Source organism: Pholis gunnellus, assembly GCF_910591455.1.
Source record: "Pholis gunnellus genome assembly, chromosome: 23".
In the NCBI taxonomy this organism is placed as follows: domain Eukaryota; kingdom Metazoa; phylum Chordata; class Actinopteri; order Perciformes; family Pholidae; genus Pholis; species Pholis gunnellus.
The window spans coordinates 4,212,018-4,227,549 of NC_136550.1; the positions used below are offsets into that span (position 1 = coordinate 4,212,018).

A 15,532-nucleotide genomic window follows, 5' to 3' on the forward strand; every position below is an offset into this window, starting at 1 on the left:
TTCTCTAAATCAGGTTTTCCGTCCCCGTCTTGTCCGTAATAGAAGTAAAACAACTAAACCCTTCCAGTTTCTGACACATGATACGAATGAGGGCTGTGGCTCCGCTCCCAGTTTCTGCTCCTTGGCTTGTTTTCCCTCATCACCATCATCCCCATCTTGTTTTCTCTTTAAGTAAACTGACAGATTCTCTGCTGTCTCTGGCACATAATACACTTTAAGTGGTTTTAATTCCTCCATGCTGCCACTTGCTCACTCTTCCTTCTCTCTGCTCCCTCCTATCTGTCACTTTCTTCTTCTTCTTCTGCTTTTTTGCCCTGCTCCCGTGACGTTCTCTCCTTTGTGTCTCCTCCTCAGGGCTCCAAGCGGATCCTGCGCTCCAACGAGATCCTGCTGTCCTCAGCGGGACTGACGGAGACCGACCTGCAGCTCACCTTCTCCCTGCAGGTAAAGACAAAAGGTTCAGAGAGTGAGTCTGTCAGTCAAAAGTCAAACAAAAACTTTGTTCTTGTGCTTTTGACAAAACACAAGAAGTTTTTGACATCTTCCTTATGAATAGTTGAACTCGCATCAACAAAAGTGCATTCTCTCAAATTCTAAACTCTAAAGGTGGAAATACACAACAGATAAATGATGTCAAAAAACACAATGAGACTGGAAGAATGATTGACAGTTGAATACAAATCAAGCCTTGTTTTTCACACAGTGTGGAGTGCTTTCTTTTCTTAGCTCCTGGGTAGTGCTTGGCACCGTCTTCAACCTGTTTTTTGGAACTTGTTGACTTGCCTTATAGACTACATTCAGGGCAAAAAAACAACATCATAGCAGCTCTGTGAGGCTGCACTCAGGGTTAGCGGCGCTAATAGCATGCTACCATGCCCACAATGACAAACATGCAGATATTAAGCAGGAATAACATGTACAATGTCCAGGATCTTAACATGTTAGCATAATGCTACTTAGCACTAAACACAAAGTACAACTGAGGCTGATGGGAACATCTTTAGTTTTGTAACATTTCAATGCAATGTGTAATTGTCAATTTGAATAAAATGGTGTTTTTATCCTATCGTCATGAAAAAGTTGAACGTGTAATAAACATCGACGCTCACGCAGCGTTTCTCTACCTCTGTGCATTCAGGCCGAGCTCAGTTAATTTAATTCCCAGCAGGCTTTTCTTCTGCTCTAAATCATCCTTTTCCAATTTCCATCTTTCTAAATGCTGCTAAAAGGTCGGGGAGTTTCTCTCTCTGGATGTCACCGAGTGTGGTGAGCCAGACATTATACATTATACATTTACCTTCCGGCAGCAGCGCTGCGCAGTGGAAGCCCATTAAAAAGCGAGCGGCACAGTGATTTCATGGCCTTGAACATTGTTACAGGAGTAGGTTTTGTTCCATTTATAGTGCAGCCGGTGAGACACTTAATGAAGGGTTATGTCATAGTAAGGCTGTGACTAAGTGGTTTGACACGTCAGGACGCGGTTAAGCAGCGGTCGGCCTGATAATCACGACCTGGGGAACAAATGTCACTGCGTCTGAACCCGTCTAGCCACGGTCCCACCTGTGTTTGCTCATGTGTGTATTTGTGTGCGTTTGTACCCGCAGTACCCGCACTTCCTGAAGCGGGACGCCAACAAGCTTCAGATCATGCTGCAGCGACGGAAGCGGTACAAGAACCGGACCATCCTGGGCTACAAGACCTTGGCCCTGGGCCTCATCAACATGGCCGAGGTATCACGACTCGACTCTTTTAACAAACGGCGTGACACCGAAATGCAACATGGAGGTTTAAACGAAAACCCATCTCACTGTTCAGTGGGAAGAGAAAAACAAGGATCCGTACATTTCATTTAGTTAAAGTCTGTGTAGGAAAAGGCTCCTCTTTACAACCGCTCGGCACATTTTGAAGGTTAAGCTGCATGTGTGAAGGCATGGCGGCGGGCGAGTTTGTCGAGTCAGCGGAGTCTCGTCCTCTTCACCCTCACAAACGTCCCAGCTGACCGGAGCTGTTGACCCAACAAACCAGCGGTCAGAGGCTCATTTCCCTAAACATGCAGCCTCTGCCTTCTGCTTCACAATCTCAGTTGGACTTTGTTTCTCGAGGCGTCGTCACAAACCGATTTCCAACTAATATCAACACAAGAGACGGTCTCCTCTCATGCAGATCTGATATTCTATATTCCTCCGGTATCACTCGGGAACGTATTTAACCTTCATTTAACTTTCGTTCAAACTCAATCCAAGCAAGTGCACTTCCAGATAAAAACTCAGACTTCGATCTTTGTCCCGGCGTCCCTTCCTCTCATAAATGTCGCCATAAATCAAACCCCCAATAAAATGTTACGCCTCCGCCGAAAGCCCCTCGCAATATGAAACCTTTAAAAAAGGTTGTGATTGATGGGGTGTCGTGTCTGTACGTGTGATTGTCTGGTGGCGCAGAATTATTTACAGCTTGAAACACCTTGAACAAACCGGCTCTCCACGAAATAGACAGAAGAGGACGTAAATACAGACCTGATGAAGTACGAGGTTTGGTGTGAGTCTTTTATGAAATGGAAATTAAACAACAGTGAAATAAGCTGATAGACTACACAGATATAGAAATAGTCCTTGTGAACTTCAAGCCAAGGACCAAAATAATGTGTTGCTGCAGTCTTTGGCCCGCTGGCTGCCTCTGCATGCAAAATAAAGTCAAATTTGTATTCATGAAGCGTCTTCCAGCAGACAGGTTGTGCTTCATAGACGGCAAAAGGACACAAACGCAGACTCGTACGCATGAAAGGTTCAAACTCATTTCCCTTCACAGGCAGAGTGAAAGTCTGAACTCTGCCCAGAGCTCTGTGTGTGTCACAACAATCACATGCTATACGCACACGCAGTCCCATCACAAGTCACAAGGAAACGTCACTTTGATGGTGCTCCTGTGATACGACGTGTTGCTTCCACTGACTGAGGATGAACTGCTGAACCAGGAACGTTTCGCCTCTAAACTTAATCTCTTACAGAAGTTATTCAAAATGAAAACATGATAAAAGCACAACTTCATGTTTAATTCACCCGCATTTCCTGTGATTCTTATCATTTTTTTATCTGCGACATTCTGAAGTGTAACTACATTTATATTTGGACTGTGGAGGTTGCTCCGGTAGCTACCTGTCAATCACTAGATAGCTCCGCCCTAACCGATGCATACCGAGCAGCCGGGTTTCTTCTGTTAAAGGACACGTCGCTGGTTTTTACCTTTACGTGCACCATGAAGTCACCACTAAAGCAACATTTTACAGGAAATAAATGTCAGTGAGATCACATAAAAATGACAGGGCCTACATTTTTTTAAATTAATTTATCGTGCTTGTGCTTTTACGAGGCTTTAATTTGACTGAGACCTTCAAGGATAACAGTGTTGTAACCGCCGTTTTACAACCAATAAAAGCCTTTAGTAGCCGGAACATTTCCTCTGCAACGCATTAAAAACTGCTTACAGAGTCATTGTTTTTAACCGACGCAATTATTGCATTTACCCCCTAACACGACTTCATCGTGCAACATCTTGCGAGTTTTTCTTTTTATCTTGCATTTTACTATTATTTTGCTTCCTCAGTTCCACCCGCAGCACATAACGCTGTGGGATAAAAGTATGTTTTTTGAGCATAATGCGTTGCATGAGTCAATGCAGCATTTTCAGAAGCTCAACTGGCGTTTCCCAATGAATACGCACACACACAGCTCCTCAGATTTCCATAATCATCTCCCCGACTGTTCCAATGAGCCGCTGCGCGGGGCTTTTAGAGCTAACCGACGGCATCCGGAGCGTCTGACGCAGGTTAGCTGAACCTCAGCCAGCCGGATGGATGCACAGCAGTCATGTCTTCCCTTGTGAGGCTGCCTCCGTAACGAGCCGCTCAGACTTCATTAACTCTCTGAGTGTGACCAGACTGCAGAGAGATGTCACTCAGTTAGACGCACACACACACACACACACACACACACACACACACACACACACACAGGAGACTCGATGCTGCCATTTGCTGCAGAGGAATTGTTTGTTATGCCTCCCATGTTTGTGCTTTCTGTGGCGTCGTCGGTGACAGCTTCTGTTTTTTTGTCCCTCCTTTCTTCTTCAGCCTCCTTTTTTGTTTCTCCTCGTTCCGTTATCCACCTCCTCTCAACATCTGCTTCACGTCCGTCCTCGTTTCCTTCCCTCACTGTCTCTGTGTCTCTCTGCGTCTACGGAGCCTTTGTTAACGCCTCTCTCATCTGTCGCTCTTTAAATCACGTCCCGTGTTTATCCCCGCTGTGTGTGTACACGAGTAAAATAAGAATATTTCTGGTGGAAGTTTATGCAATCTGACTTTCTTTCCTTTGCATGCTCATATTTCAGCATTCAGATGCTTATTCAGAGTTATTTTAAACCACATCGGGACGCGTTCAGAGTGAAGACTGCCTTTTGCTTTCATTTGACTCTGAAATAATAAATAAATCTCAGAAAAACAACATTTTGCCAAAAACAATTTCACTTTGTGCGTCCCCCAAAGCATCATGGGAAGAACACGGCATCATCTTGTGTGCTTTTTTGTAAAAGATGAAGGATGTCTTCATAAATAATAATACAAAGCTCAGATTTAGTGCAGCTCACTCCGACGTCTGTCTGTCTTCCCGACGTCCAGGTGATGCAGCACCCCAGCGAGGGGGCCCAGGTCCTGGGGCTCCACAGCCAGCTGAAGGACGCCTCGGTGCCCGTCGCCGAGATCCGAGTCTACTCCCTGTCCAGCCAGCCCATCGACCACGAGGGGCCCAAAGCAAAGATGTCTGGTGAGCACGTCGTCTCAACACGTCCGTCTCTCTCTCTCTCTCTCTCTTTCTCTGCCTCTCTCCTCAAATGTCCTCCGTCTCTCCAGATCGCTCTCCGGACATCGACAACTACTCCGAAGAGGAGGAGGAGAGCTACTCATCGGAACAGGAAGGCAGCGACGACCCCATTCACGGACAGGTGTGTTTGGAGAAGTGTAAACAATGGCGTCACTGTTGCCCTGAGAGGTACGGCCTAACGTAGATAGGATCTGTCCTCCGCGGTCCTCAACGGGGAGTTTTTGGTTTAAATATTAAGCTAATTCCCTAAGATGTCTTTAATATCAGCCTTTCAAATAACATCTTAATACCCCGTCATGTAATAAAGACAGCTTGAGATGTGGTGAGGTCATAATCTGTGTTCTCCTCGCTCAAAGTGAAACGTCTTAGGCCGCCCCACTGCCATCTTTATTTGTTCCTGTTGCAGAGGTTGAATGAGCCGGGGACGAGTTCACAAACAACTGTTGTTGTTGTGTCACCTTCTCTCTCTCTCTCTCTCTCTCGGCTTATGAGAGAGAGAGAGAGAGAGAGAGAGAGAGAGAGGGGCGAGGAGGTTTGGAAGAGAGCTTGAAAGGGAGCAAACAGACAGCAGGGAGAGATAAGAAGGGAGCAACACGGCTTTGGAGGCCGCATTGAAAAGGCTGAAAGGAGGGGGAGAGAGGGGGGGGGGGGGGGGGAGTTGATGTTGCAGGGGTGAGGCAAGCTACTGCAGGACCGGAGCAGTGAGACGAGACAGAATAAAGGGGAAAAAGACCAAATTGGTCACAGCTGCTTTATAATTAGGATCTTTTTCTCACCAAGTCGACTGCTGAGATTTGAGGCCACGATGGCAAAACCGCTCAAAAAGAAGCTGATCGGTCACAGACAGGTTTTAAACACACTCACCCATGTTTCTGACCCTGTTTGACGTTGCTGTATGATCCCAGACCTCAGCAGCACAATGTTATCAAATAGGAAAATAAGGCTGTGAGAGTTTCTTATCGTCAACACTAAGAATACCGCCGTCCTTATCTGACTTCCCTACCTGCCTGTCTGCCTGCTTTCTACTAGTTTCGGTCTCTCAAACGTGAGTCTAACCAGAGGAAATGGAGCATTTGTTTGGGACTATTTGAAGCTGTGGATTAATATGCTTTGTTTGCACTCAGGCTTATCAGGAGCACCCGGACAGTGAACTGGATTACAAAGAACACAGAGTGCAACAATGGAGGCTCACACACTGCGCTTGTTAGTTCGATCTGTTCGTTGTTGCTTTTGGCTTTTTAATGGGATTCGTTGACAGCCTTATGCTTTAACACCGGAGTTGTAATAACCCGGAGTTAACCTCTCCTCTTCCTCCCTCTGCCTCGCTTCTCCTTTTCCTCCTCCCTCCCTCTCTCTTAGTATCTATATGACGAAGAAGACGAGGTGAGGAAGAAGAAACCGAGGCGCAAGCTCCCTTCCAATGCCGCCATCACCAGGGTAAGACCCTCCCTCCCTCTATATGTCTGTTTTTCTATCTGGTCGACTTGTTTTGCCTGCAAAGCAATTTGCGGCGAGCCCGTTTCATGAAAAAAAGCCCTTTTCAAAATAAATTTGATGCGACTGGACTCCGCAACCCTCGCCCTCATCTGCCTCTTACCTCACCTCATTCAACCTCTCCTCCTTATCTGCTCCTCCATCTCCCCCTCCCTCCCTTATTTCCTCCCTCCCTCCCTTCTTCTCCTTTCATTGGTTTTTCTAAAAATCCATTTTTTCCCTCTCATTCTCGGGACATGTAATTCAGGCCAATTTTCCGGGAGAAAAACATTGAAACAAGTCTCCACAAGCTCCCTCAAAAACATTCACCTTCTGTGTGTGTGTGCGTGTGTGTGTGTGTGTGTGTGTGTGTGTGTGTGTGTGTGTGTGTGTGTGTGCACAGCAGCAGCAGCAGGGGTTTGTCTCAGCAGGTTATTAATGGAGGTCTCTGTGAGATTGTCACTGCTGCTCCCCAACACCACCGCCTGTGGACAACAGACACACACACACACACACACACACCATAACCATAATTTCTGCGCTGCTTTAGTTGAATAACACACACATGTTGAACATAAGCACACACTCCAAAGACATTACAACAGCCCCGTACTGCAGTTTGCAGACACACACACACGGAGAAACATTTACATCCCCAGTGTCGAGCATGAAGTCGACGCTCTCCACTTTTCTAGCAGCGAATTAGGACGCGACCTCCAACACACAGCAGCTCTCTAACGCCTCTCAGACTTCCACTTACGTTGATGATGAAAGCTTCGCTCAAAGCTGATTTTCACCAAAAACACCCAGATCTGAACTTGTGTGCCCCCACGCATCCAAATATTGTTGGGCTCCCTCCGGCTAAAAGTTTGTGAAAAGAAAAACTGGAGAGAAATGAGCTTCTGATTATACACCCTTTGAATAAATATAAAGATAAACGCATTTTTACTAATCAAAATAAGAACAGATAATATCTCCAAATTAAAGAGGTAATAAAATGGCCCCTATTACAATCGTTTCAGGTAAAAATGTAAGTAAGCTACCTCAGTGTAAACAGTCCAAAAGCAAACTGTAAGTATGTTATTATGACACAGTCGTAAGCATTGCCGTATTAAGACGTGAGGAGGACTCCAAATGAATGCCGATGTTGCTCCGTCACGGCCGGATCAACCTGTTATTGAAGGGTTAAAAAAGGTTAAAATAGAAGTGTTTAAATAGTCCACGCAGCTGAAGACTCACTGCCTTTCATAGAACAATACAGTCGAGCTAACAGCCATCATTTATTTGTCAAACTTCAAAGACAACCCGAGCAGTCTCTTTTAATAACCTGTATATCTCTTTGTTAAATATATCTCTTTGTTAAATACATCTCTTTGTTAAATACATAAACAGCCCTTTGTACTCATGCAGGCAAACATCTGCGATGGGAGGCGTCAAATTGACAGCCTCAATAAACACGCACGCTCGCGCCTATTCCACTTAAATAACCCAGGATGCAATTCACAGAAACATCTGTATCGATAACACTTCTGCTGAGGGCGACATGCAGAAACATGTCGTGGTGGTGTATCCATTAAATCTCTCTCCCTCCCTCACACACACACACATACATACGAGCATCTCGTCTCCTCATGTTCTCTCTCTCTCTCTCTCTCTCTCTCTACACAGCAACCCAACATCAAGCAGAAGTTTGTGGCCTTGCTGAAAAGGTTTAAAGTCACCGATGAGGTACGCACTTCAGCCTTTTGCCCTCCTGATATCACACGTACACGCTTCATGCATGTGTGTGTGTGTGTGTGTGTGTGTGTGTGTGTGTGTGTGTGTGTGTTTGCTTCAGAGGTGAAGTCGACATGTATTTCAGTTTTGGCTTTGAGAGGTGTGTGGGAGAGATGTGGCGGAACAACTGAGGTTCAGCTGAAACACTAAACACAGAAATGTGTTTAATGTGTGTTCATGGCGCTGCTCACACTTCTGCATCTGAGTCTCTGTGTGTGTGTGTTTGTGTGTGTGTGTGTGTGTGTGTGTGTGTGTGTGTGTGTGTGTGTGTGTGCGTTTCTCTCCTAACATTGTTTTGTGTTAGCATGGCTGCTTTTCTTCTGTTTGTCTTTTTTAACCTTCATTTTTGCCTTTTATGTAGCAGATATATACGTGTTTTTTTGTCATTATTTGTCAGTTTCTTACTGTCATTTATTCTCTTGTAGTTTATAAAATAATGTCTTGTTTAATTTGTCCAGTACGTCTTTCCTTTGTTCTGTTTTATTCCTATCATGCTGTTGTATAGGGTTACACAAACGGACTAATCCTCACTTGCCCAAATGTGATGTTTTTGCATGAACACGTATATAAAAATGTACCGTAGATACGTTGATGAATTGCTTTTTCTTTCATGTAGATGAGCTTGTGCCTTTGCGAATAATCCCTCTGCGATAAACAGGTTTTAAATGAAATGCAGTTTAATGGATAAAAAAGAGCATTGGCACTGGATCTGTAATAGCTCTCTGTGATTGGTCTTCAGAGTTTATGCATCCGGATGTTTAGTGTCACGGATTGACGTGTCTCTTAGTCACTCGTGTCCCCCGTGCGTTCCCGTCCAGGTCGGTTTCGGCTTGGAGCACGTGTCCAGGGAGCAGATCCAGGAGGTGGAGGAGGACCTGGACGAGCTCTACGACAGTCTGGAGATGTACAACCCCAGCGACAGCGGGCCGGAGATGGAGGAGACGGACAGCATCCTCAGCACACCCAAACCTAAGCTGAGGTAGCGTGACTAGTCACACACCTACAGAATACTCTCCATTGACAATTCAGAGCGCCCTCTGTTGGTGAGAACTGCTAACTGCAGTTTATTTGAGGCTTACATGAGCCAGAATGGGATCAGTTAACTTTGAATCCATGCAAATGTAAACCAAAACCTAAAATATGTTGTATAAAAACACACAGCTGGGTTTTTATTATTTTAAGCCTGAGCTTCTGAATGAGTCAAAACTATAAAAACATTTTGTTATGACCCCCAGAAAGTCTTATTCTTAGGATGTCAATAACAGAACAGAAGAGCAGCAGATAAACCATTTTTTAAATGACTTATTTTTAGTCCTTTCTTTTTGAACTCGGCCTCAATTTTTGGGCTCAAAATATAATGAAGCGCTCTAAATAGCACTATTTGATGGTGTCAGCACAATGTAGTGCTATGAAAGCCTGCAAAGCAAAAGGAGCAATAAAAATAAATGTGATACAAGTCAAAATGTCATCTATAAAAAAGCCCCCGAAGAGAAGTCAGTTTTCTTGTGTTTCAGGCCGTTCTTTGAAGGAATGTCTCAGTCCAGCTCCCAGACGGAGATCGGCAGCCTGAACAGCAAAGGCAGTTTGGGTCGAGACACTTTCAGCCCGGTGAGTAGCCGAGGAGCAGCAGCAGCATCAGCAGGAACGTCACTCCTGTGACTGTTTCTTTGGTTTTCCTCCGTCTCATCGGAGCTGACGAGTATGTTGTTTATTGTTCCCACAAGAGCGTCCGTCTCCAGGTAACTCTGGAGCCGGTTCAGCCGCTAAACGGAAAGAACCCGACAGAAAACCTTTTCTCTTTACCCTTATTGTGTCTCGTTCTGAAATGTCGCGAGAGTCAAAATCATCTAAATATTCAGCCTTGACTTTAAGATATAAAGTTGCATGACACAACAACAAACAGACCTCTTTCCATAATGTTGTCCGATAACAATCTGAGCCTGTTAGTGGCTAATGGACGTACATCGGTTGTCCCGACTGATTACATTACGGCCCGTTTAGCTGCTGTCGTCTGCAGGGTTCGCCCTCAATAATGGACCTATTTCTAAAATGTTTGTCCCCATTAGTCACTTAGACGCTTAAACATGGTAAATAGTACTGAACTTAACCTTTTAAACCTTTTTGCATCATGACAGTTTAGAGTCCATTTACACGAATCATGACTGTTGTCATAACAAGCACACAGTGAGCTTTATTCACTAAGTCCTCTCCCAGTGATTCATTTCACACTCACTGTTTACACGCGGCACCAAGTAGCACACACTCACAGAATAACCGTGTAAAAATGCACCACGAACTGAAGCGGCATAAGCTTGGAGAACAGCGTGCCACTCCGCATCGACGAGGTAAACATCCAGACTCTGAAGCCGGTGGAAATGGCCCAGCAGGGAGGCAACTGTGCAAGTACAACAAATGTCAGCAACGTTTCCTTGAATGGAGCAGAAACCCAGCAGCTCTTTGACGGCTGCCATCTGCTCAATACAAAGTGTGTTTGAAAGGATTTCACTGGATGTTTTCGGCTGCATTCAAACAGCTGCAGTTCCTGCTTTCAGGGAAACACTGAAGTAAGCCTTTTGCTGTTGTGACACTTCCTTAAAAGTCTGCTTTTTATTTCTGTTAATGCGCCGCGCGCTAATGAAACTAATGAAAGAAGCGGAGGAAAACCAATATCTTTCGGGCATCGCAGCTGTTGCGTTAGGATTGTTATGTTGGGATGTTTATTTCTTCCTGTTGCTGCATAATGACCTATGTTGTTCCAGTTTTATTTACTGACTCCGGAGTGTCATTAAGCCTCGTAGACTGACTGCTGCTTCCTCGTCTCACCAGCAGGGGGAGCAGCCTCCTCTGGAGAAGATGAAACTGTCCCGCAGCCGCAACCTGGAGGAGGCCCTGTCTGAGACCGACACACTGGTACGGCTCTTATAGTGTGTGTGTGTGTGTGTGTGTGTGTGTGTGTGTGTGTGTGTGTGTGTGTGTGTGTGAGGGAGATGGAATTAATGGTGTGCCGGGATCTTTGTTAATATCACTCCGAGGGGCGATTAGCTACCATCTGTGCTGTAAGTGAGACAGATTGAGAGACTCGGAGAGAACAGAGGAAAAACAAAAGGGAGGAAGTGTCGGGGAAGATGGCTTTAGGATTGCCTGTATCTCCTTTTTTATGACACTGACGGTCTGTCATTGTGTGTGTAGGAGCTAACAGATCAAGAGCTGTTTGCTGAGGTGGGCCCCTGCATCACGGTGTCCGTGGCAGAGAAACCCCGTACACCCATGAAGAGCAGCAAAAGTGAAATCCAGGCCATGCCTTCGCCGAGGTAACGAAACTGCAGAAGATGTAACTATTGTGTCGCCTCTTCTCTGCATCAAACACCGGATATTTAGGAGATACGTGATGTTCCTTTGTCGTCTCACCCCCCCCCCCCCCCCCCCCCCCCCAGGTTGGACGGAGGCCACACGCCCAGGCAGAAGCGCATCAGCACCCCCATGAAGGAGCGACAGCTGTCCAAACCTTTGAGTGAACGCACCAACAGCTCAGACTCGGAGAGATCCCCGGAGCTGGGCCACAGCACGCCGGTGAGCGAGCGTTCCTTTTAGGATCATATCGGCTCCATTTTAACCTCGCACACAGACATAAATCCTCATGTTGCAGTGAAGGGATTCTCACTTTAAATGAATAAATTAATAAAAACAGCTGCCTTTGTTCCGTGGCCTCCTCTACTCGCTCCCTTCTGGTCTTTTCCCAAAGTAAAGAACACAAATGCATCCTGAGGATCTATGACTCGCCTGGAGCTCAGAAATGAATTATGTATGTGCTGATGAGTCATCTGAAGAGTAAATGTGTTGCTGTAGAGGGGGTTATGTACTGAGCGTGTGTGTGTGTGTGTGTGTGTGTGTGTGTGTGTGTGTAGCTCCTGAGGAAGGTCGTGTACGACCAGCTGAACCAGATTCTGTTGTCGGACTCTGCGCTGCCTGAGAGCCTCATCTTGGTCAATGTCAGCGACTGGCAGGGGCAGGTGAGTGTATTTGTGTGAGTGTGTGTGTGTTTGTGTGTGTATGTGTGTATGTGTGTGTGTGTGTGTGTGCGTGTGTGCGTGCATGTGAAGCATTTCTCCAACGACATCTGGTGGCCGCTTTTCTGTTTTGATCGTGCATGCTTCACCTTTCGTGTTGCAGTACGTCGCAGAGCAGCTGCAGGTGCAGAGACACCCGGTGGTCTGCACGTGTTCGTCGGCTGAAATCCAGGCGGTGCTGTCGGCTGTGCTCACCCGCATCCAGAAGTTGTGAGTCTTTTGTGATTCTCACACACACTCACACACACACACACACTCATTATCTGAGTTATAGCCTCCTTTGGTTTGCAGGATGACTCATTTAGTCTTTTCTTCTTCTCTAAAGCCTTATTTTTCTGTCCTCTGTTCGACCCTCTTCTCTTCTTCCCCCACATCTCTCCCTCCTCCTCGTCGTTGCCCTTATCTATCACTTTGCTTTATGCCAAAACAATACTTTTTATATCTCCCTTATATCTTCCCTTTTTTCTCCATCCCGTCACCCTCTCTCGCTCTCACGTATTTAGTTTACTTGCAGTGGACTTCCCCGAAGCATCTAAATACGATACAAATAGTGATACAGCGATACAAATACATTCATGTCAGAGGCTCCATTTGTTTTGGGTTGTATACGGTCATGAAACCTGGAACTCTTATCAAGAACAAATGCTAAACGCTCACAATTACCAGCATCTCAAATGTAAGGATTTTTAGATGAAACGATTCAGTATAAATACCTGTTTTGACGTCTAGGTGAGGGATTCCATGATTTCAAAAATGTGTATATTTATATGTATTTGATGGATGTGACAACACAGCACTGATAACACCCCCTCCCTCTCTCTCTCTCTCTCTCTCTCTCTCTGCAGCTGTAACTGTAACTCGTCCATGCCCAGAGCGGTGAAGGTGGCGGCGGTGGGCAGCCAGAGTTACCTCGGAGCCATCCTGCAGTTCTTTGTCACTCAGCTCGCCAACAAAACGTCCGACTGGCTCAACCACATGCGCTTCCTGGTTGTGCCTCTGGGTAAGAGGGTCTCTCCTGCAGAGTCATGCCGCAGCGAGGTTTTTATCACTTTGCGGGGGAAACCATCTGGGGAGTGACAAACCTACTGTTCTTTCCATTTTCCAGACATCCATTACACACAGTCACTTGTATCTTGAAAGGTGCACTGTGGCGCTACAGTTCCACCTCATAAAGAGCTGACTATGTCTCGTTTTTTGTTGTTGCTCAACTCCTTCCTCTTTCCTTCCCTTCCCTCCGTCCTCTTCATCAGGCTCCCACCCGGTGGCCAAGCACCTCGGCGCCCTCGATAACCGCTACAGCTCCTCCTTCCTGGACGGGGCGTGGAGAGACGTGTTCAGCCGCTCCGAGCCGCCGCAGACAGGTACCATCCCCCCCCCGTCCCCCCGTCGCTTCAGATAAACACATGCAGCCTCAACGGCTGACACAAACACTCATTTGTTTTCCCTCCCCCGTCACCTCCAGATCAGTTGGATGTCGCGGCAAGAATCTCCCAGTACATCAGCGGAGCCACGGTCACGCACCAGCTGCCCATCGCCGAGGCCATGCTCACCTGCAAACACAGGACGTGAGTACAGACGCCACTTCAACACACAAGTGACTCTGTGTGTGTTTACTCTGATCTCTGCTCTTTCTGTCCCGCTCCAGGCGAGATGAAGACTCCTACCAGAAGTTTATTCCGTTCATAGGGGTACGATTTCACTCCTAGGTCACCAATAAAAGTCTAAAATGATAGATTATTGATGATCATTTTCATATTTTGCTTGTTTTTCCAGGTGGTGAAGGTTGGTCTTATCGAGTCGGGTCCTTCTCCAACAGGTGAGTGTTTGAAACAGTTTTAACGGACGCCACAAACTCATCATTGCTGCTGCCGATGCGATAATGTTCATTTTCGTTTGGTGTTTTTCTTTTTAAGGAGACAATGAAGAAGGCGTGGCGGTGAGCTTGGCTGTCCCCTCCACATCTCCCCCCTCCCACGGCTCCCCCACGGGGATGATTAAAGAGGCAGCCACGCCTCCCTCCTCCCCCTCCATGGGCAGCGTCCTGACAGTACAAGGGTAAGACTCGCTTCCTCCCTTCTTTCTCTTCCTGTCTAAGACGTTGATGCTACTGAACAGAAAGCCAGCCTGCCTACTGAAGACGGAAGAAGAAATGGAGACTGTGGTTTCTGTCCACAGGAGTCCCAGCATGTCTCACGGCGTGGACGCCATCGGCCTGCAGGTCGACTACTGGCTGGCCTCTCTGGCCGAGAAGCGGCGCGAGGGCGAGCGGCGCGACACGGGCTGCAAGAACACGCTGAAGAGCGCCTTCCGCTCGCTGCAGGTCAGCCGGCTACCAGGAGAGGGCAGCAGCGAGCCACAGGCCCAGATCAGCACCATGGCCATGACCGTGGTCACCAAGGAGAAGAACAAGAAAGGTGAGCTCAAAAGAGTGGAACTCATCAGATGGGAGATGTCAGAGGAATGCTCTAGGTCCAAGCACGTAATCGTGTGAACACACGCATAACAATCCCTCTCCCTGCCTCTCTTCAGTTCCCACCATCTTCCTGGGAAAGAAGCCAAAGGAGAAGGATCTAGACTCCAAGAGCCAGGTCATTGAGGGCATCAGCCGCCTCATCTGCTCTGCCAAGCAGCAACAGACCATCCTGAAAGGTAGCCTGGAGGATCGGGACGGTCCCGTACCGCCATGTCCTGAAAGCTTTGTTTTTGCGTGGCACTGTAGTGGTTTTTCTCTTCTTGTTTTATTTCATTAGTCTGTTATCCAGCTGATGTTTTGAACTGTGTTGCTTCCGTTTCCTTCCAGTGTCCATCGACGGCGTGGAGTGGAACGAGGTGAAGTTCTTCCAGCTGGCCGCCCAGTGGCCCACTCACGTCAAATACCTGCCTGTCGGACTCTACGGCTACAGCAAGCCGCCCTGCTAGGGGTGAGCGCCAGCCGACTCCTTCTGACCCCCGACTGGACCATCGACTCTCCCCGATCCCGTTAACACCTCCGCCTCACAGCACCCGCTGATGTGAGGGAAGACGTCCGGGGGGGGGCTGGACTTTCTTTCTTTCTTTAGTTTCATTCAGGCTACAGTCGTCTTGTTTCTCTTTGGAGAGGAGGAGGAGGAGGAGGAGGAGGAGGAGGAGGAGGGTGTTGTTACTAGTCACTTTAATGCCCCTTTTAGTGTGTTTATGTGTGTGGCGAGTGTGCATGCACACGTGAATGTACAGTGTGTGTGTGTGTGTGTGTGTGTGTGTGTGTGTTTACAAGGGGCCCACAGCACAAGTTTATTAGCTAACTGCCATTTACGTTTCCGTTCTAAGGAATGCAATAGCATGCAACGACTCACCGATTTTCAAGCC

At 47.0% G+C, this 15,532-nt stretch overlaps 1 protein-coding gene across 1 annotated transcript in view; it reads left to right on the forward strand.

Annotated features, from left to right (window-relative positions):
- pacs1 (phosphofurin acidic cluster sorting protein 1) overlaps positions 1-15,283 on the forward strand; it is a 36,440-nt gene extending 21,157 nt beyond the window's left edge. The window contains exons 3-24 of the mRNA XM_079184723.1: positions 355-444; positions 1,605-1,730; positions 4,670-4,814; positions 4,901-4,992; positions 6,231-6,308; positions 8,013-8,072; positions 8,939-9,099; positions 9,635-9,728; positions 10,947-11,030; positions 11,310-11,431; positions 11,555-11,690; positions 12,026-12,130; positions 12,291-12,397; positions 13,033-13,187; positions 13,438-13,548; positions 13,650-13,752; positions 13,833-13,875; positions 13,961-14,003; positions 14,101-14,242; positions 14,363-14,601; positions 14,717-14,836; positions 14,988-15,283. Coding sequence (XP_079040849.1) covers positions 355-444; positions 1,605-1,730; positions 4,670-4,814; positions 4,901-4,992; positions 6,231-6,308; positions 8,013-8,072; positions 8,939-9,099; positions 9,635-9,728; positions 10,947-11,030; positions 11,310-11,431; positions 11,555-11,690; positions 12,026-12,130; positions 12,291-12,397; positions 13,033-13,187; positions 13,438-13,548; positions 13,650-13,752; positions 13,833-13,875; positions 13,961-14,003; positions 14,101-14,242; positions 14,363-14,601; positions 14,717-14,836; positions 14,988-15,106 — 2,475 coding nt within the window. The 3' untranslated portion in view covers positions 15,107-15,283. The remainder of the gene's footprint in view (positions 1-354; positions 445-1,604; positions 1,731-4,669; positions 4,815-4,900; positions 4,993-6,230; positions 6,309-8,012; positions 8,073-8,938; positions 9,100-9,634; positions 9,729-10,946; positions 11,031-11,309; positions 11,432-11,554; positions 11,691-12,025; positions 12,131-12,290; positions 12,398-13,032; positions 13,188-13,437; positions 13,549-13,649; positions 13,753-13,832; positions 13,876-13,960; positions 14,004-14,100; positions 14,243-14,362; positions 14,602-14,716; positions 14,837-14,987) is intronic.
- The last annotated feature ends 249 nt before the right edge of the window (positions 15,284-15,532 follow it).